The 21,493-nt window shown below is 34.2% G+C and overlaps 1 protein-coding gene across 1 annotated transcript; it reads right to left on the bottom strand.

Moving 5' to 3' along the window:
* Positions 1–254: 254 nt before the first annotated feature.
* Positions 255–20,198, bottom strand: LOC120778192. The gene is made up of 7 exons (XM_040109930.1): positions 19,874–20,198; positions 13,397–13,520; positions 13,214–13,299; positions 12,976–13,134; positions 10,225–10,302; positions 7,563–7,737; positions 255–868 (listed from the first exon to the last, which is right to left on the bottom strand). Exons 1-7 carry the CDS (start codon positions 19,946–19,948, stop codon positions 798–800), a joined length of 768 nt encoding a protein of 255 aa, XP_039965864.1. The 5' UTR covers positions 19,949–20,198; the 3' UTR covers positions 255–797.
* Positions 20,199–21,493: the final 1,295 nt, after the last annotated feature.

The following is a 21,493-nucleotide window of genomic DNA, read 5'->3' as shown; positions in this document are numbered from 1 at the left end:
TTACTCTTGCAAGAGTTTAAGAGTCCAAACAAAGTTATTCGAAATATTAGTCCCCTACTATATTATTATTATTACTATTTTTTTTTTTCTGCAAACTGCTTTAAATTTATATAAATTAAAACTACAAAATTATTATGTCAAAATTACTTACTTTATGTACAGGCGAAATTAAAATGAAAAAATATTCGGTTCCATATTAATTTTAGATAACATAAAGGCTTACGATTTATTTTAACTTTTTAACTTTAGCGATGTACTAAAATTTTATTACAATATTTACATTCGAAAAATTGTGTCTCACAACTTGTAAATTTTCGGAATTAAATTGTATATACAATTTTGTATACGTATAAAGGGTGTTTATTTAGGAATCAAGAAAGGTGTAGCTCTCCTTTGGAATATTATCATGCAAACTCCTACGCCGGTTGATATAAAGTGAAAATTTATTTCTAAAACTCGTGGCATAGGTTCGAAACACTTCGCACGCATTATTGTTTAGGCACATTTATGACTTAACTGTTACGTGAGTAGGCAAATCTGTAGTATTTGATGTGTGTAGATCCTCCAGACTTCGAAAAATAATCTTCTTTTTATATTTTCACTGAAACGCTGCTTGCATTTTACCGCTCACAGACCTTATATGTCTTTTTGCCTGTACTGCAACTGCAATTTCTATATTTTATCTGTAAGCAGTTGTTGCATGCATACGTTGCAAATTCTGATGCTTCTTCGACTACCGCTTGTATTGTCCGCCACATGCCATTTTCACTAGAGAAGAAACGCTGGTAATGTCACATTTATAACGGAGACGGAATGTTGGCAGTAATGTGTAAGCAGTTGTCCTCAGCCAGTTCGCTCGGCACTTCCGCTGAAAGTAAGTAAAATGAAATAAAGTTAAATTTTCAACTTATGTTCAAGATATTCGCATATTCAAGTAGTGCATTCAAAAATCACAGTTTTCATTTACGCATTCAATTAGGGGAAAGGTGTTTTTATTTTTTTGAAAATTAAAACATCACACCGTCTTTTGAAATAAGAAAAGTTTGGTTAAGAAACGTTTTGAAGCAGCCTTTCATAGAAATAGCGTAATGGTCACATTTGCAAAGGATTTTACAATTTTTTTTAAAGGAGAAACAGAAAGTGTAAACGCATCAGACTTATGAAATTAACATGCATTAGGAAAAGTTACGATAGAACATCCTCCCTTTCAAATAACAAAAATTCCATCAGATGTTGTTGGTGAACTCAAAGGTAATCCTCAATAAAAATTCGACAATAAATTGTATCCAAATAAAGATGAGAATTTGTTAAGAGAATAACATGTTCTCATTGTGTCATAAACATTTATCATATAATGGCTGATTATATTGTTGACGGAAAAGACATCAGTATTATTCCAAATGGGACTACGGATATTTTAGCTATTTTTATGTACCAGACTACACTATTTTTAGATGCCGAATATATTTGAATTTTAAATTGACATAGTTGAATTGACCGACTGCAGTTAAAAATATTTTCGATGCAGACAAAAATATTCTCATATTCGGTAGATATTGCTAGGAACTAATGTTGACAATTTCTAGGTGAGAGTTGGTAGAAAATGAAGACACAATTTTGTTTAATTTCTTCACTGATACTTGTGTTATATATTATAAAGGTAAGGAATGATGTGGTTGTACACCGATTTTTCCCGTTTCCAAAATATAATAAAAGGAACTAAATTGGGTTCAAATTGGTCGAGTTGTTTGTGACCGGGGCCATGTCCATAAGCCAATTTTAAAATTTGTGCTCACTTCGGCCTGGCGAATGATCGTTATCATTAAATTTCATATATCTTGCTATTACATAATCTAATTTTAAATTAACAAATGCACCCTCCACTGTGATCATCGTTACCACACACAAAATGTAAAAATTTTAGTGCATGTTGATGCATGATTCTTGGCTTGGTTATACCACTTTATACTTCTTCGATTAACTGTATTTTGTAAGAATGGCAATGAAACACCTCCAACTGATATCAATCTGCAATATTTGTAGGATATTTTTTGAAGAAGCTGTAAAATGACTTTTAATCTATAGCTCTAATTTAAGGACTCTCTACTTTGATTCAAATTCGTTAACACAATACTAAAGCGTTAGAAAGAATGAGTGTACATAGAGACTAAGCCCTGAAGTTATGAGTAATAACATCTTAATTAACAACTACAGTCAGCAAACCTGATTTGCTACTTGAGCACCAACACATACACATTTTTATGTAGACTCACTTACATATGCATAAAGTTCATTCACATTTTGAAGTGAATCTGGTTCTGTTTGACCACCACGAAAGTGTCTGCATGGAAACTAAAACAAGAAAAAACGTTAGCTTCGGTGCAACTGTTGCCTTAGAAAATAATATATACCAAATTTCGTGAATATACTAATTGCTAAATGTGAAAGTTTTCCATACAAGAACTTGATTCCGATCAATCAGTTTGTATGACAGCTATATGCTCTGAACAATTTCTTCAGAGATTACGTTGTTGCTTTAGAAAATAACCTGTGGCAACTTTTGTGAAATGTAAAAGTTTTCCATACAAGAACTTAATTCCGATCGTTCAGTTTGTATGGCTGCTATATGTTATAGTGGTCCGATATCGGCAATTCCGACAAATGAGCAGCTTCTTGAAGAGAAAACTGAGAGACTAGTTCGTATATATACAGACAGACGGACTGACGGACAGACAGACAGACAGACAGACAGACGGATATGGCTAAATCGACTCAGCTCGACATACTGATCATTTATATATATACTTTATAGCCTCTCCGACCCTTCCTTGTGGGTGTTACAAACTTCATGACAAACTTAATATACCCTGTTTAGGGTATAAAAATAAAATTAATTCACTAACACACTTACAGGACATATTTCATATTAGTCACAACAAGTCAAGCAAAAAAATGCATAAATATTTTCCACTGACACTACACTTAATGTGCTTTGTATATATTGTACTTTATATTGCTTGCAATCGACATATTGACATATGTACGTAGGTATGTATATCAACGATTGCTTTTTGTTGACACAACATGACCTTACCACACAAAATAAGGTCAGCAACAGGATACGGAAAAGCCAACCAACGTGAAGATCACATATTTACACATATGCAAAGAGGCTTACAACATTGTATAGTTTAGTAGTTATTCACTTAAGGGTGTTCAAACGTGAATATACTTTGAATGCTTTTATGCAGGGAATACAGTTATAAAGTATATAAAAGTGTTGATCTGCTGAATAGAAGTAGCAGTGAAGTATTCAGAAAAAAAATATGACAAAAGCGATGGTTTCTATATTATGTATCTATCTAGGAGAAATTTTACAGTAATTCTAACAAATATATTTACCTTTCTTAGTCAGTTCACTATAAAATGTCACAATCTGCATCAACCACAACTATCTTTTAGGTATTTTATGTACGGTTCCATAGATAGTAATGCGTCTAATATTAAGAGCCAATATCTTGACGGACAAATTTGTGATAAATTTGTTCCAATCAAACTTCAACTTATTTTTTTTATATTTATAATGAACTTTGTATCATTTTAGTCGACCACTTTTTGCCACTTTTCCGCTAAAGACATTATTTGATCATTGTAAATTTTTCTGATTTCTCATCGAAGAACTGCGACAAGTAATTTTCACAGGCTTCTCTTGAAGCTAACTTTACTGAATTAAGAGAGCTCTGCATTGACCGAAACAAATAGTCGTCCGATAATGCACAGTCAGTGCTATATGATGGATTCACCAAAACTTCCCAGCCGAGTTCTCCCAGTTTTTGCGCAGTCTTCAAAAATGTGTGTGGTCTAGCGTTGTCCCGATGGAAGACGAAGCCCTTTCTCTTGATCAGTTCTGGCCGGTTTTTCGATTGCTTGCTTCAATCTCATCACTTGTTGATAGTAAAATGTAGAATCAATTTTTCTACCGAATTGAGGCTGAAGCAGCTCATAGTGGATGATTCTCGCAGAACTTTTCTAGGCGTCAATCCTGTCTTTGCGACCATTTGTTGAGCTTCACCACGCTTGGACCATGATCTTTTTTGCACATTATTGTCGTATTTGATTTTCGTCTCCAGTTACCATTCGCTACAGAAATGGTTCGGTTTCATTTCGTTTCGGCAAAGAATCGCAGATGTTAATTCGGTCCATTAAGTTTTCCACAGACAATTCATGTGGTGCCCAAAGAACGAGCTTCTTTTTGTAGCCAGCCTATTTTATATGATTCAAAACCGTTTGATGATGAATGTTAAGTTTTTTAGAGATGTCATTGCTGCTTATATGACGGTCCTGGTCAATCTTTTTCATAATTTCATCGACTTTTTCAACGATAGGTCGACCAGAGCGGGGTGCATCTTTCACAGCGAACCAATGTTGTGCTACACGAACTGATACAGCATCGTCTGCATAAACTTCACAAATTTCATTGATGGCTTGCGTGGCATTCTTCTCTTTTTTACACAAAAATTTCAAAATATAGCGAATTACTTCATTATTTTCACTCATTTTCGAACAGCTGTAACTGCTTTTTCAGCTTCACCGAATTTGAAATTTTTTTTTCGCTTTGAGTGTTTTGAGGTGACAACTTCTCCATTATTGTTCACAAATTTCATAACAAGTTTACCAAAGAGCAAACAAAAACTCACCAACAAGTGATTTTTGAAAAGTTTTGATTTGATAAATCTTTGGAGTGAACTCATATTATTTTCTTAAAGAGATTAGTATATTTTATTTTTGAAAAAATAAAATTTCATAAGATTATGGACTGACTTATTCTAACTATTGAACAGATAACGTCAAATTAATGTGAAGCACTGCGCTCGTTTCGCTTATTCAGCATGATTTCGCAAATTTTCCCCTCACTTCCTTTTATATTAATTTTTAGCTACATTGACACCAACTAAACCATTAGCCATGAAATTTTGGCAAAATAAAAACTAATAGGTACATATTTACAAGCACAAACGCCGCTACGCATTTGAAAATTGCCCTAGTTAGTATTTCGGAAGGATACTGGCAATCTTTCACGCTCATACTTTAGCTTCTTGCGGGCGATCTGGCACGTGCCTCCTTCGCACCAATCTTTTTTTCCAAACAACAAACTAAATCACTGTAGTGGCGGTAAATAGTTTGCGGCAAGGGATGTGGCCCACTTTTGTGTACGGAAGTGAATATTTAAATTTAATTACATATATGTATGTGGCTATTTTTTTGGTTGTCTATGCCATATAACTGTTTCTGGTGGCGCCACCTATTGGTGGGTATATGAAATAAAAAGTCTGATCTCTTGTTGACATTTCGTAAAAATTTTAAGACAATTGGATAACTACAATCGATGTTATCGATCAAAAAGTGACAGCAGCTTTTGGTCATCGGTCGTAAAATGCATTTTGAACAAAGAGCAAATATTAAATTTTGTTTTAAACTTGGGAAAACGTTTACTGAAACATTTCAAATGATGAAAAAGGTGTATGGTGATCAGTGTCTATCCCGTAGTAATGTGCATGAGTGGTTTAAGCGATTCCAAGAAGGTCGTGAGGTCCTCTGTAACGATCAGAAGTCGGTCGTCTTCAGAAGTCAAAAATACAGACAATGCTGATTTGTTTTAACGATTCCGAGGGTATTGTACACCGAGAGTTCGTCCCACCTGGCCAAACGATTAATACTGTGTTTTACCTTAGTGTTATGGAGCGTCTTCTGTCACGCATTCGTCATGCTCGACCACAATACCGTGAAGCAGGGTCCTGGCGCCTGTTGCATGATAATGCGCCGTGTCATCGGTCGACGCTTGTCACTGATTTTTTGACAAAAAACTCCATATTAAGCATTAATCACTCACCCTACTCACCTAATCTAGCACCCTGTGATTTTTAACTATTTGGAAAACTTCATTTGTCCATGAAAGGACACTGGTTTCAGGACATTTCAGCTATCCAAAAGGCGACGACCGATATTCTCAAGAGCATTCCGAAAAATGACCTTAAACACTCATTTGAAATGCTAATTGACCGGGCTAAACGCTGTATCGAAGCACAAAGAAACTACTTTGAATAAAAAAATATAACTTTTGAAAAATACTAAGTTTTTGTTGTTTTTTTAACAGTCCTTTTTCTTTTGCGACAGACCTTGTATAGTAAACACAATATCAGCACTGTTTGTTGTTGCTTTGGCGCTTAAACGTTTTGACCTTCGTTATGATATGATTAACGAGTCCTTTTATCAGCGTAAATCAATTATGTCAGTAGCGGTCGAGTAGCTCAAGCTTAAGAAGATAAATTACAGCCGCAAAGCATATTTTGGAAAGAAATGCTTTCAACTACTTAAATACATATGTATATATGTATGTGGGAATTGCTACCACAACACGTCTCCAAAATTTAAGACACTTAACTAACACTTACAACGGTATCAAAATTAAACTTTATTTAGGAATATTGAATCAAATTTCAGTTCGAATTAAATTGCAGTTCATGAACATACCGAAATATTGTATAATGAAATACTTTATCGTGACGACGTCAGCTTAACGACTGATTCCTGCTTTTGTTCTCGTTGTCTTTTCCACACACCTGTCTTCGTCGGCGGAGTTGCCACCGATCTATTATATTCCTACATATATACTATATATAATACGTAGAAATTATTTTAATTTTCTATTGAAAAATATGAAAACTGAACGTTTTAGGAGAGTGATAACGCCCAATTCTAAAACAATAAACCGCAGACATTACAATTCCAACTACATTATTAGATATGTCTCCATGCTTTACTTGTTTAAGTTAAGGTAGTAGTCTGGTAACTTATGCCTATTTTCATGACTTCTTTGGAGGGTGGTTTTTTATAGGAAAATAAAAATGAATTATCTTGAATATTTGGAGTATTTTTATTTACATATTGAAAATAAAAAAAAATTTATTTGAAAAAATTTAATACTTTATTACTATTATTATTGTCACTCGAAGTTGGAACCTCAAAAGATGCATATAGGTGACCCGGGTGATTTTGACTCTTGATGTTAACTGAAATGAAATATTTTTGTTTATTCTTAATCTATAGACATGTGTTTCTGGATGGAACTACTGAAGTAAAATTTCAAGGGTAAATAACAAAATTGCGGACTTTGAAAAAAAGTCCTTTTATTTTAGCAAAGAAAGGGTTGTAAAATAAAAAGTTATGGGTGAAAAAAATGCTGGCTAGTACCGACGAAAACTGCATATATGTGTGCAGAACAGCCTGTTAAAATTTGAAAACAATCGGTTCAGCAGAAAAAAGTTAGGACCCGGAGCGACCAGAAAAACAATGTTTTGAGCAGGAAAGACTTCCAGGCGCTCTAGGAAACTCGTTATAACTCCCGAAATATTTCGAATTTTTGTCTGAAATTTTCACAGTAAATTCTCAAGACATTGTACTTTCAAATTAAGCAAAAACAATTTTCGATTTTTTGAACCCAAGTTACCAGACTACCACCTTAAGGCGTTACAAACAACCAAAGTCCAAAAAACCATTGTTACCTGAATTCGTAGGAAGTTTATGATTTTGGTCCGTCTCCTCGTGTATCGTCGAAATATGCGTGTGTGCATTTGTTGTGATGTAAGGACTGGCGATAGATTTTTGTATTTTTGTTGCACGCAGATAACTCTGACTCGAACTAGCTCCACCATCAGCTGATTGTATCACCACGTCGGTCTGTGAAAATAGTGGAGTTATAGCATTACTTGAAATGCTTTTGTTTGTGGACAATGCATAACAGTAAAATCAATAAATATAAGGTATACTGTTTTTTCTTTTCTTTTACATGCTTTCGTTTTCTAGTATTTGCTACTTCTACTACATTTCCCCTATCTCAAAAATCACCTTTCTCACAATTAGCTTAATTGCATTCAATTAGTACCATTCCATTTTTCTAACTTATAACCCTAATGAATTTACTTTTCAAATATTTCATTGAAATCACAATGACGTACCTTACTACTTATATACTATGCACATTTTTGAACACCCGCTTTTATGATAAGGGTGCTAATGGTTCTCAGTTTTAGAGATGATACAGAACGTTATCCGATATAACACCGATATACCGAAATACTCCAGGCATTTTAAATACTTAATCAATAACAAATGCTGTTTGTTTGTTGGGGAAGTTAAGAGGACTGTCAGAGAGGCTGTCCCAGCTTGGGTATGAATTTTCTTGAGCGATTAGAAAATATACAGATATGTTACTTATAATTGGAGAACTGGAAAAGTTTTGTTAAAGAGAATCGGATCGACTCCTGCGGTCAGGTCTATAGGATCTCCGGCCAGGGCTGACCATAAGTGAAATTATGTGTTTCACTCCACACTTGGCGAATGTGAAGGACGACTGCAGGTAACCGCAGGCAAAGTACGACGCTTTTTGTGGGCTGATTAGGGTCTCAGACGTTGTGCTGTTCGCACCATATATCATGGCTTCTTTGTATCCTGCACCACTTATAGAGCCGCCACGATAGTCTTGGGTTGCCAAAAACTCCTCTCAATACTGAGTTGTATGATGCTTGTCATTGCCTGTATGTCGCACCGTCTCAACGGATGCTACATATATAGGTTTTGTTATGTGCATCCCCTCTTGACCTGATTGTCATAGAGTGTGCTGTTGCATTCAGGTTAAGAAGGGGATTGAGTGTTTTATTTCTGCGGAATGACTGGATTTCCGAAGATGATGTGGAAAGGTAGGAGTATCTAGGGAGCAGGAGGTTTCTAGTCGGAGTCAGATATAGATGGCAAAGCCGTTGGGACAATAATTCGTTGAGTCATTCAAATAACGGATTTTGAATTAAATTAAATTGAAACATTTCTTCAAATAGAGTTCTGCCAACATATTTAAATATTTCCCTGGCTTTGATTCTTGCAAAATACGAGAGTGTTACATCCGAACTTAGTCGTTATTATTCCTAATTTTCAAACAAATGGAAACCTTCGAACCGACATTGGACGCAACTATTCAAGCTAACTACCGTTCTCTGTAAACTGTTATAGATTTATTAGTATTTTCATATTTACATTCTTTAAAATTCAAATAGTGATCCCGAGTTAACTGATGTCATTTTAATATCATTTTTGAAATCTTTACCACTCTAGATGGTAAATATGTGTTAATAAGTGTGTATGTATTTATGTATGTATGTATGTATGTATGTATACAGTATGGTATCTTAAGGTTGGTAATTGTTCTCAGTTTTAGAGTTGACATTCTTTTTTGTAATACCAATCTAATGAAAAAGCACAATAATTTCTAATTTTAAACTATTAATGATTTTATACCTTTTAACGGAGTCGCATTATTTTAGGAATAAGGCTTGCCCTTCTCTGGATGCATAGAATTGGCAGAAAATTAACTGTCAAAAGGTAATTCAATCAGTCCACATCTTCTCCTAGTTCCAATATACCCCACACAGAGATTTTTGATTTTCCACTTGATATGTTCTTAATTTGGTTTAGCGCTAAATATAACTGATATTGATCTCGACTTTTGAACTAAACTTCATAACTTTAATTTAACAACTTTTAGTTATCTCTTAACTCTTTCCTCATACATCCAATATATAAAATTTGACGCTTTTAATGGAGTTTATGTCACATATACTTTATTTTATCAACTCAAAATGTTGGTTTTCATATAAATATATTGGACACGAAGAATGTGCAGCAATGAAAAAAAATGAATATATGACCTATAATGTACTAAGTTAAGATGACAACATATTTGATCGTAAGCCATTGTGTCAGTCAAAAAATTTTGCATTAATTTGAAATATTTCTTCGAATGAAGTTTTGATAACACATTGAAGTATTTCCTCCGCTTTGATACTTGCAAAATACGAGAGTGTTACCTCCGAACTTTCACGTTTTTATTTATAATTTACAAAGAAATGGGAATAATCAAACCTACATTGAACGTAACCATTCAAACCAATTACCATTCTCTGCAAATCTTTATTGATCTATTAGTATTTACATATTTACATTATTTAATAATCAAACGAAAAACCCGAGTTAAATGGTTTCATTGTAATATCATTATTGAAATCTTTACCACTCGAGATATGCATACGTACATATATGTGTTTATTGTTCATAATATTACGATCGTTTTTATTGAGTTGGGAATATGACCAGTAGAAAATTGTTAATTCTTACCCGTATCTGTTGATTCCCGCAACCCAGTCCTTGCAGGTAATTTTGATATTGCGATATCACGCACAGCAGACAGTAAGACTAAGTGGCAATAAAATAAAGAAAAAACGATATGAATGAGGTTAAGATAGAAAAGAAACGGCAAGAAGATATAGTAAAGTAATGATGACAAAAAAACGGTTTCCTTATACTTATGGTATATGTATGTATGCATATACATTTGTATTAATGTGTTCATTAGTAGAATGCTGCGTTTACATTCTATTTACATAACATTTACATTATATTATACATATGTGGGTGTTTAAGAAATGTTTATGCTTACACTTCGTCCACTAACGAGAATGCAGAGGAAATGTGTTTCATATTTTCCTAACGAGAGCTGTCAGCTGATTCCGAACATCTGCTGGTTCAAGAGGTCAAACGAAACAAGTTTGCGCTAAGCATCAACAAAACTAATGTGCCAACAAATATTAAATATGTTTTTTTATTTATTGTACATCTGTCAGAGCACCTTCGTCAGTGTCAGGTGCAGTTTATGTATATATGCACGTATATTTATGCAGAGTTTTGCATTAAATATTTGTGGAGAAATTCAATGGGAAGGAAGTTAACAAAAGTGTTATATACCGTATTGTCTACATTTCTGGCTTGGCGGGTCCGGAAGTGAGCAGAATGGAAATATTTGCTGAACGAATAGTCTTGAAAAGATTCTCCACACACTCTTGCATCTCAAAATATATATTGTATGTATTAGATCTCGGAAGCTTTATTGGTCTATACTTTTCTCAAACTGAAAACAGAACTCAAGTTGCCTCTAATGATGAGCGTTACCGGGAAACTATTTGTGACTTTTTGATTTTCATTTGATATTCAATATCAGTAGTCAGTATGTACTGTCAATTTGATCCAGTTGTGCAGCACTGCTAGTCCCGGAGAAAGAATTAAAATTTTAGACTAATTTTTGTGGCAATAAATGAGATGAATGAGCTTTCAACTAATTTGATGCGTTATTCAGGAAAAATGGGACCGACCGAGCCCAATCCCGGTCGGCAAAAGCATGAAACTATATAATGTCCAAACATTAAATTTGAAAAGTAAGGAAGGGCTAAGGTTTCGCTGATTAAATTTCTTCAGGTGCTGGTAAAATTTTATATTAAGTATCACCTTTATTACCGAACCGATTTTATCTATTTTTGCCAACACCACATACTATTAACTCGTGCAAGGATTTAGCCTGTTATATCAATTGCTTTCAGATCTGATTTGAGTCTGATTTCGTCCATTATTACGCAGTGATATAGGCATATGAGACGAATCCTACGTACTAAATTTAGCTTAAATCAGTCGGTCAACTCCTAAGATAAGTAATTTCACATTGTCACTAACTACTTGTGAAAAAAAAGAAATGTGGAAAATTTCACCAATTATATACTATCGTATCATAGCAAATTTAGGAAATTGTTTGCTTTTAATTCAATCTGTCTTTAGCCTGCAGATTGGAGCTAACAGATCGATATGTCTGCAGAATATGTCAAGAGGAATGAACAAGGGAAGAAGCCGCTTTCCTCAGAGAGTAGAATGAAGTATTTGTGTCCTTTTCCATCCGTAAGGGGAAAAAAGGGGGTAGGAAGAAGCCGCTGAATGAGAGTGGGCGTAAGCTTCTTTATGAATGAATTAACGCTTAATTGGTGGAAGAGTCTCCTCTAGGGAACTATCCAGAAATGACAGTTTCAAGCGAAACCTCCCTTAGGAAAGTGACTATCCAGTGGCAATGCTAACCTCTAACTCACTAACCGTGAGCTCGTAGGTGGTTATGAAATACTCAAACGATATTGAGTTATTTCTGGATAAGACCAGTTTGGCCAGGAAAGGCAGTGCAATATTGATTGCGCTAGAGTGGAAACTCGCTGGAGCTTTGCTGCCTAAGTATAATCTTGTGCAAGATCCTTTTGGCTCAGTGTACATTGCAAAAGAACCAGCGAGCTTCAACCCACAACAGGGTTAATCTTTCTTTAATTGAAGAGGTTCTATTTGGTATTGTTCCATTGGCGTGCACGAGGTAAGATTTTATCGTCTGCCAGTTGTAAATGTTGCTTGGAAGAAGACGAGGTAGTGAGATCCCCAAACTTTCTTCTTGACTGCATCGCATTTGCTAGATCAAAGCTAAAATATCTCAGGTCTCATACCTTTAGACATCCAACTGAGATAGCAGTAGTATAAATTAAACGTCTATGTAGATTTGTAATGGGTTCAAGGCGATTGGTAAAAACTATTAATATGCGCTATTTTTCTGTCGTTATGAAGACCTAGTGCAATACCCTTCAGCTCTTGAATCAGCTGTATAATATAACTCAACACAACAAAATTAACTGAATTTTGTATATAAATTGTCTCAATCTTTTTGATTGTCAGTTAAGTTGACGTGAAAACAGTTTGTAATGTAATTTAACAGTTTGTAATGCTATAATTAACGCCCTTGATACGTACGATGTAAATAAATTTGACTATTAAGAAGAAGCCGCTGAATTATATTTGACTTTATGATAGGTGTTAGTAGGGAAGAACTCTTTATAAAAAAATGGATATTGATCTAAACCAACCAACGAATGCAAATAATGAATTAATTTAAAACCTATTCAAAAGCCTTTGAAAATTCTCGCTCAAGTTGTCAAATATATGGGGCAACATATACAACGCATATACACACACATAAATATATATTAAATAATTTAGTATTCTTTAAATACTCACATTTAGACACATTATAAAAAAGTCGATGGTGAATATAAAGCCGACTACTGGATTGAAGTTCACGATTTGCGTAAATGACAAATAGATTAAGTGAACAATTTCAATGAGCACATCGCAAAGCATGAAAATAATCCAGGGCAACAGCAGTTGACGACGATTCTGTGCACGGAAAAAATTTATTTCATTTGTTCGCTCTTTTTGTTGTTAAAACTTTAAGTTCCAACCAGTTCACACTTACCTGCTTTAGTCCAACGAACGTTAAGAGCGACGATATGACGATGAAGAACGAGCAAATCAGAAAGAGAATATTAAATATAACAATAGCTGAAATAATAAAAGTACATTTCCAATATAGTATTACTCAAATTTTTTAAATTTTGAAATTGACAAACTATTTAACTAATTCTAAACACACACTCACCCGGTGTTATCTCTCCCTTAGCCAAGATGCTTTCTCCTAATGGTTGCTCTCTACCGCCAGCCAGAAACTCCCGTTCATCGTAAACAGTAATGAGCATAACAACGGTGGAGAAACCAAAGTACACCTATATTTAAAACGTAATTTATATGTTATAATACACGATTAGTAGGCTGATACTTTTCCCATCAAATGGGCACGCCCACAAAACGCTCTTAACCAAAAACGTATAAATTCCCATAACTAAGCACTAAATTAAGACATAGTATAGCTGCAATTTGGCAAAGATGATCGCAGTAGTAAAGGACACAAGTGTCCAAAAAAAATTTGAAAAAGTGGGAATGTCCCCTCTCTCTAATTGGTTTAATGCATATATCTCCTAAATCACTAGAGCTACAAACATCAAATTGACTTAACGCAAATATTATTAGAGCTCCTTCCGCCTGTGTGAAAATGGATGAATACGGCTGATAATCCTGCCACTCCCCATATAACGGTGCTGTTAAAAACTACTAAAGGCGCGATAAATCGATAACTAAATACGCCAGAAACATTGAATTTTACCACCGAGATGGTACAAGACACCCGGTGTGAAAATTGAACGATGAGCGTGGCACCGCTCACTTTAAAGTAAAATCACATATCTCGAGACTCGCCGGACGGATTTAAACCAAATTTGGTACGTTACATTCCTCTGATATTTTTATGTTATATTATGAAAATGAACTACAGTCGAACCTACTTTTCATTTAAATTCCAGTTGAAACCTTCACTTTCCAGTATAAAAATTAAGAACCAATTCATATATCAGGATAAAGGTAATAGTAATAAGGTTTGCTACCTTATGGCTAAAAATTTACCAAATAGAACCAAAACTGTTCAAGTCCCTGGGTAAGGAATTTGTGGAGCTAGTGCTTATAGTTGGCTTCTAACCGAAAATATCGGTTAATGTGTGAGATTTGTAATTCAAATTCATAGAGAAGCCAGTAAAAAGTAGTAAGCCTGCCAGCTATAAATGAGTTGAATCAGTTTAATACTTCCCTTATATCTAATATAAAGATTTCAGAACTTCCGGGGGACATAATACCGCATATATCGGCCAATATTTGAGTTATCGTAATAAAATTAGGAGAACGTATTTTTTTTTACCCCATATAACCACAGGCCTTACGTACCTGAAGGCACTTCCCCGGGCTTAATCCTTCCAAGAGTGTTAAATGTTCGGTTATGCCCAATCTTTACTCTTTTGCACTTGTTATATTTAAAAATGAAAAACTTTGGGCTTATTGCAACGTAGACAAGGCTAGCCAAACCAACCAGTTCAGTTACTTGCTATTCAGTTCAACTGATTTTCCAAGAAATTTTTCGTTGGAGCTAATTTTAACGAGACATGCTTGCTATTATTACTTCATGTTTTGCAATTTTGGACATTCATGCCACGTTAGAAAACTTCCAGGAAACATGTTTTTTTATGTTTCGCCTACTTTCTTGTTTGTTTAAAATAAAAGCACTCATTTGATTGCATGCAACTATTCTACACTGCGTATGAGTACCCTTTTTTCAATTATGCACAACAGCACGTTGCTCGTCTGACCTAGACAAAAACAAAAAAATAAAGAAAGTGTCCTAAAGGAGACACGTGGACATAAATCTGTAGTCTAACGTTTGTAGAAGACTTTAAAAGAAAGTGACGAGTAAACGTTATTTCTCTGCTAGGTTTGACGTCAAAAACAAAATACTCTCACCGGATAGAAACTATTCGGAAGGATGAATTGAAACTGCACACAAATGTGTGCATTGTTACTGCAGTTTGCATTTTTGCATTTTTGAGGCGGTTATAGTCCGGTTTTGCATTTGTGGCTGAAAGCATTGCAATTCTTCTTCACTTTCTTGCAACAGGATGGCCAATATTAATCGCATCAAAACGTTTTGTAAGCGGTCGGAAACATTTATGGCTAAAGCAAGGGTAACGTGTGCACATAACAGAAACATGATTGTCCACACGATGCCCATAAGAATTACATATGCCTTCGTATGTAAAAGTCTATAAGTATGCACTTGCATATTAGGGAAGTCCTTAAATAAAAAAAAACTTTTTTTTTAGATTTCCTAAGCCTGTAGAGTCGAGATTATCATGTATAAATTTTTATCCTGACTAAATTTAGTTAACATTCATCACATTTAAGTCCAGTTCGTGTTATGGATGATAAAGAAATACTTAATATTAAAGTTTTCTTCGTCACCACTATCGTCAGAAGATTAACTATACATTTTCTTGCGACAGAAAATAGTTTTTACTCTGCACACAAAATTTTGACTTTTTAGAGCTTTACTGTCCTTAATAGGAATCTAAATTCCTATCTTATATTTTGTATAATACTTTTTTGCATTGTAGCTAGTAAATGAAGAATATATGAAATTTAATTTCTTAGGGTCCAAAGAAAATTTCAATCCTTGATCCCCGGACTATAGAGCTTAACTAAGCTGTTTATCTTAAATCTCTGTATTTAAAATACACTACAGACATCTGCCAATTATACCGACAAAATATTGCTTACTATTTTGTTGCTTGCATTATCTATCGTCAATGACTTTATGTACTGGCTCACATAGTGTACAGAGTGCATTGGAAGAGATTTTCCATGTTACATAACTTAGTGCTCTGCAGTGACTTTCCAAGAACCTTAAATAGATTTTTCTGGTTGTCGTAAAAACCCCTACGTCCACGTTCATATGTTTTCAGCTAAATTTGTCTGAAAAAAACTGTCTATTTCCCTCGATTCTACTCATTAGACCAAAATATTCTAGGTTGATTGTAGGATGAATGTCAGTGTTTGCAGAAACTCGATCTAATCTAAAATTATTTTGCATTGAGTAGCTACAGAAATCTCACAAGCTAATATATTTATTTTCTTATGTTAATCAGCTCGCAAACAATATCAAAGCATATGCCGTAAAATTTGTATTTGCTTAATCCTTAATAAATAAATGCTGAAGTCAAACATACGATGAATTTGAAGCATATTGTTAGGGACTCCAAACTCATTTGTAACATGATTTGGTTGTGTTAGCATTTTCATGACTTCAAGACTTGTGGAAAGCTCAATTATTGCTTGTATTGAAGCTGCCATTATGCATCCCAAGAACTCCAGGTACATTAATAAATATGTATAAAGAGCATTTTCATTCATCAATATCTGCTACTCAAGCTATCTCAACCACGTCTTTTAATATTTCATATTCATACCATTAAACTGAAATACAAAATTAAAGTAAAATAATAAGTATAAATGTGAAGTGCTTAAGCCGCTTACGAACATTAATTCTATTTCAGTGATTTCCATTGTCCCTTGCGTAGACATTAATTTTTAGTAAGACAATAAACAATAAAAGTATAGGAAGGCACACCAAAAATTTTCAAACTACACATACAAGGTGTTTTCCAAAGTACCACACAATGGCTCTCGAATTCACCAAATGCGAATCCAAAGGAATATTCTTTTTGGGCCACTTTGGAGAGAGATGCTGAAGAAAGTCATTGTCCGTGAGTGGGCCAAAATCGCGCGAGTCACATTCGGGCAGCTTGGGATTCGTTTTTTGACCTCTCAAGGCCATAGTTAAGGCAAACGGTGGTCATATCGAGCAAAAGTGAATTGGTCCTGAATTTATGATTATTTCTACACATTTTGGACTTTAAAATAAATAAAAATAACTTTCCAAAGCGAATCTATGGCTTTTTTGATTGGTTACGAGTGCCGAACCCTGTAATGTTCAAGTGCCAATAAGACAAAGAACATTGCAGGCAAGTGTTGCTGAAGGTTTTATATTGGCTTACGGAATTCAAAAAATCGATTTTTTTTATAGTTTTAGTAAATTCCACAACACCTATAAAATATTGTCCCAAATTTTCAAGTTGATCGGAGTAACAGTTTCGGAGATACAGCTTTGAGAACTTGTGCACTTGAGTCCCACTTTTATTGTCACTCAAATCATTAAACGCGTTTTTCTTGAAACTGTGTTTTTGAGTTGACTGTTGGCAAGATTTTTCAAAAACTACTCAACCGATCTTCATAAAATTTTACATATGTAGGTCTTTGAGATACAATTCTTAAAGACTTGGACAAAGGATTTTTTTGATTACAACTATTTAAAAATATCGCGAAACTGTCATCGAAATCATCATTTTTTCTGAAAATATTTGCTAAAAATCCAATTTTAGATTTTTTTCTTCGTCCAAGTTCTAAGTTAAGCGTAAAGTTTAACTAAACCACGTAGCTTTTAGGATTAGGACTTGGGCTAGCATCCGTATAAAGTTGTTCTCACTCAAAACCAGAAGCCAGTGGACCACTGTAAACATCCTAAATATTCTAATTTTGCTTGGGAACAACTTGAAAACGATTTTTTTAAGAAAATCATCTTTTCCGATGAGGCACACTTTCATATGATTCTATCGGTAAATAAACATACTGGAGCGAAGGAAATCCGAAAATTGTTCATGTACAATCGTTGCATTCACCTAAATGGTCAGTTTGGTGTGATTTTTGTTCTGGTGGAATCATCGGTCAGTACTTCTTTCAAAATTAAGCTGATTACACACACAGTTACTGTCAATGGAGAGCTGTATAGATCGATGGCAACCAACTTTTATGGCCGCAATTGGAAGAAGTTGGTCTTGACAACATCTGGCTCCATCACGACTGGACTGCGTGCCATACAACACATGCAAAAAGCGAATCTCGCATTAAAAAATATTTGGAGTTTCCATTATTTAAAAAAATTGTGACATTGAATTGCCTTCAAGATGGTGTGATTTAAAACGATTGGACTACTTATTGTACGGTTATTTGAAGTCACGCTCTTTAGCAATAAGCCAGACTGTCTTCAAGCTTTAGAAGTCAATATTGAACGACAGCTCCATTTGGTGAAAAAATTACTCGAAAATTAGATTCATCGAATTCGTTCCTTCAAAATATGTCGTGTAGGCCATAATTAGAATAGAATTATCTTATATTCATAACTTAAATGTATCGATTGTACTTCACATTAAATAAATAACATTTGAATTTCCTAAACATATAGTGTGATTTTTTTTAAAGAAATCATATCACTGTTATTTGTAAACCGAGCATGTAGCTTTTATTGTGCTATGTATGTCTAAATGCCAAGATCCAATCGTTTCCTTCGCCCGTATTTTTGTAAATTTAACCAAAGTTAAGTCTTTATGGGGGGGAGCCTGGTTTGGAGACTTCAAAAAGGCAATTTTTGAGGATTTTTTTCGAAGGGAAGGAAATAATTGATTAAAGCGAAATTTCTAGGATTTATAATTTAATGCCAACGATAATAAAATTTACCCCAATTCCATATGCCGTTTAGTTTTATTCCATTATCCAATTAAGAAAAATCGTAAAAATGAAAAACCGAGAAATCGCGCGAGTTATATGTACATACAAGTACATACATACATATATATACATATATATATAAATACTTATATATTTTACAAACATACTTGTCATATACTTACACTCAGATAATTCCAAAAAAAACTATGCAAAATTTTAAAATTTTTTGTTTTAAATGAAAACAAGTGGTCTTTGACCAAAAAAAACGTTTTTTATCTTGTTTAAAAATGTGTTCAAACTTGACTTTTCTTATCCTTTTTTTTGTTCTGCGTAGGGAAAACTTAACTGCGACCGATATATGTATATATAAGCTATAAACAAATTCCATACGATTTAAAAACAGTTATGATAAGAATTATCCTAATTAAGACAAATCTTAATTTAAGTTTCGGAGTTAAATTAATAAAGATATATTATTCTGACTCGCAGTTCGTTGACTTATTTTTCTTTAACTCGCGTCAAAGTTTTCGCTTTCTGCCCAAGCGCTAATAATAGTAAGTATATCTGCTAGGCGCTCGGTCACTATTTCTCTTCTAGCTACGGAAATATTTCGAATTCCCATCTCTAACTTTGGGGACATATTCTTAGATAATTTCTAAAGAGATTTAAATAAAAAAAAACGATTTTTTAAAGCTTCTAAAGCAGGCTCCCCCCTTAAAAGCAATTATTGTAGAGGGTTGTTGTTAACGATTTTCAGCAAAATTCTGTGGTTCTTGATTTCTCGAGAAAATCTTTGTAATTTTTATTCTGCGTAGGGAAAATTAACTGGGATATATGTATATATAAATATATAAACACACACTAGCGATAATATTTTAAAACAAATGTGGTGTTGATAAGAATGGCTCGCTTCGCACATTACCAACTACTATTAATTTCATTTTCTTTGAAATGCGATGGCAATCGCACTTTAAGGCTCTCTTAGAAGAACGTTTTAACCATAAAAATATTTATTCCTCATTAATAGACATGAAAGAAAAACTACGGTATATGCTGGCCATTGTTAATACTTATGTTCGTGTACTTCTATATATACATTTATGTATAGTAAATGTAAGAATTTTATATAAGTACTTACCAAAGTGTATGTGGCGCTTGCCATGCTGCCGGTACGCACTGTCTTCCAAAAGCAACAAGACTGCAGGATAGCCATCTCCGTGTGTTTTCTCGTGCTTTTACGCACAACTTTAAATCCTACGATTTATTCTTAATATTAAATATGCTTTAACAAGTCAGTTTCTTTCAACAATTTGTACATCTTTAGAACGTTTGTGATGTTAGCCTCTCTCAAAAGGTCGAAGGGATCCGTTGTACTCAGGATCTCTTTTCGGGTTGAGTCGATAATTGGACAATGTAGTAAATGCCGAATTGATGCCGGCTCTTCACAAAATGGACAACACCGAACTAAGCTCTGTTTTTGTTAATAATCACAACAAAATCACAGTCAGAGTGTTCGCGAAGCACATAAAAATATTACATTTTCAGCATGTTACTAAATTATTTCTTAAATATTTTAAACAAAACTTATATTTAAATATTTTTTCCGCACAGTTCCAACTTTATTTATTTACACAAAAATTATGAAGATCTAAAATTACACATCAGGGGCCATTAGCCATATATCACTCCCAAACAGCAGCTTAAGCAATGTTAGTATACACTGTTGCTGTTGTTGTTACCACAATTTGTTTGGCAATATAATTTTTGTTGCCTTACGTTTTAACATATTCACTTGCAGCGCCTGGCACAGACTCACTGCTTTTTCAGTTAACTGTTGCCGCGTGTCACTTTCAACAAAAACACTGAAGAAACCAACAAAAAACACTAGCATACACAGACCTCAACGGCACATTTTCACAAAGAGTAACAAGACCAATAGACGTCAAGTCACAACGCCTCGATAAATCACTCAAGCATATTCCGTTCAACACAGTTCCGCGACTTTCGTTTTGCAAAAGACGTTCGAAAAAACTTTACGACAATGCTAGCGAATATCGTGCTTCCGACTATCACGCGACACGTCCAAATTGCACGAATTCAACGACAGGACTAACTTTCGATTGCTCGCAACAGCGTTGTTTTATACAACTCAGGTTGTTGTTGGCGCAGTAGATTTTTGTGAATGAAATCTCGTGTTGAGAAAATGTAAACAAATGCGTAAAAGCTCTGTGTTCGTGTGATACTCGTGAGTTGTCGTCCATCGCTGGTTGGAGCTTTCACTTAATTACTTGCATGTAGATTTATACCTTTGCGTCTATGTACCTTCAATTATACTTGTACTAATGGCTCTTCAACATATACCAATAAATGTTAGTATGTAGTATGTCCTTAGACTTTAATCTAGCGATTTTGCAGTTTTCCCACAAAGACTGTTGGGACTTTAAGTGCATACACTCGGTAGAAAAAGTATTCTTATCTGGAAAAAATTATTTCTGGATATCTTGCGTAAACATTAAGAATGATAATATTTTATAAATTTTCTATACCCTGTTCAGGCGATTTTCAATTAGATTAAAGAAAGCTTCTTTTAAAATATCGATATTTCAGTAATTTTTTAATTAGTCTGAGTCAAGTCAACAACCTTTCTTTATATCTAGCCAAGTCAACAATCTGAGGGCGATGGCTTTTCTGTTTACATTTCATGAGGTCAATAACCGTATTGTTTTCATTAGGTTAGGTCTACAGTTTTATTTTACTT

Source organism: Bactrocera tryoni, chromosome 5 (genome assembly GCF_016617805.1).
Source record: "Bactrocera tryoni isolate S06 chromosome 5, CSIRO_BtryS06_freeze2, whole genome shotgun sequence".
In the NCBI taxonomy this organism is placed as follows: domain Eukaryota; kingdom Metazoa; phylum Arthropoda; class Insecta; order Diptera; family Tephritidae; genus Bactrocera; species Bactrocera tryoni.
Note: the sequence above shows the minus strand (reverse complement) of the source record. Positions and strands in the feature narration are given on the sequence as shown.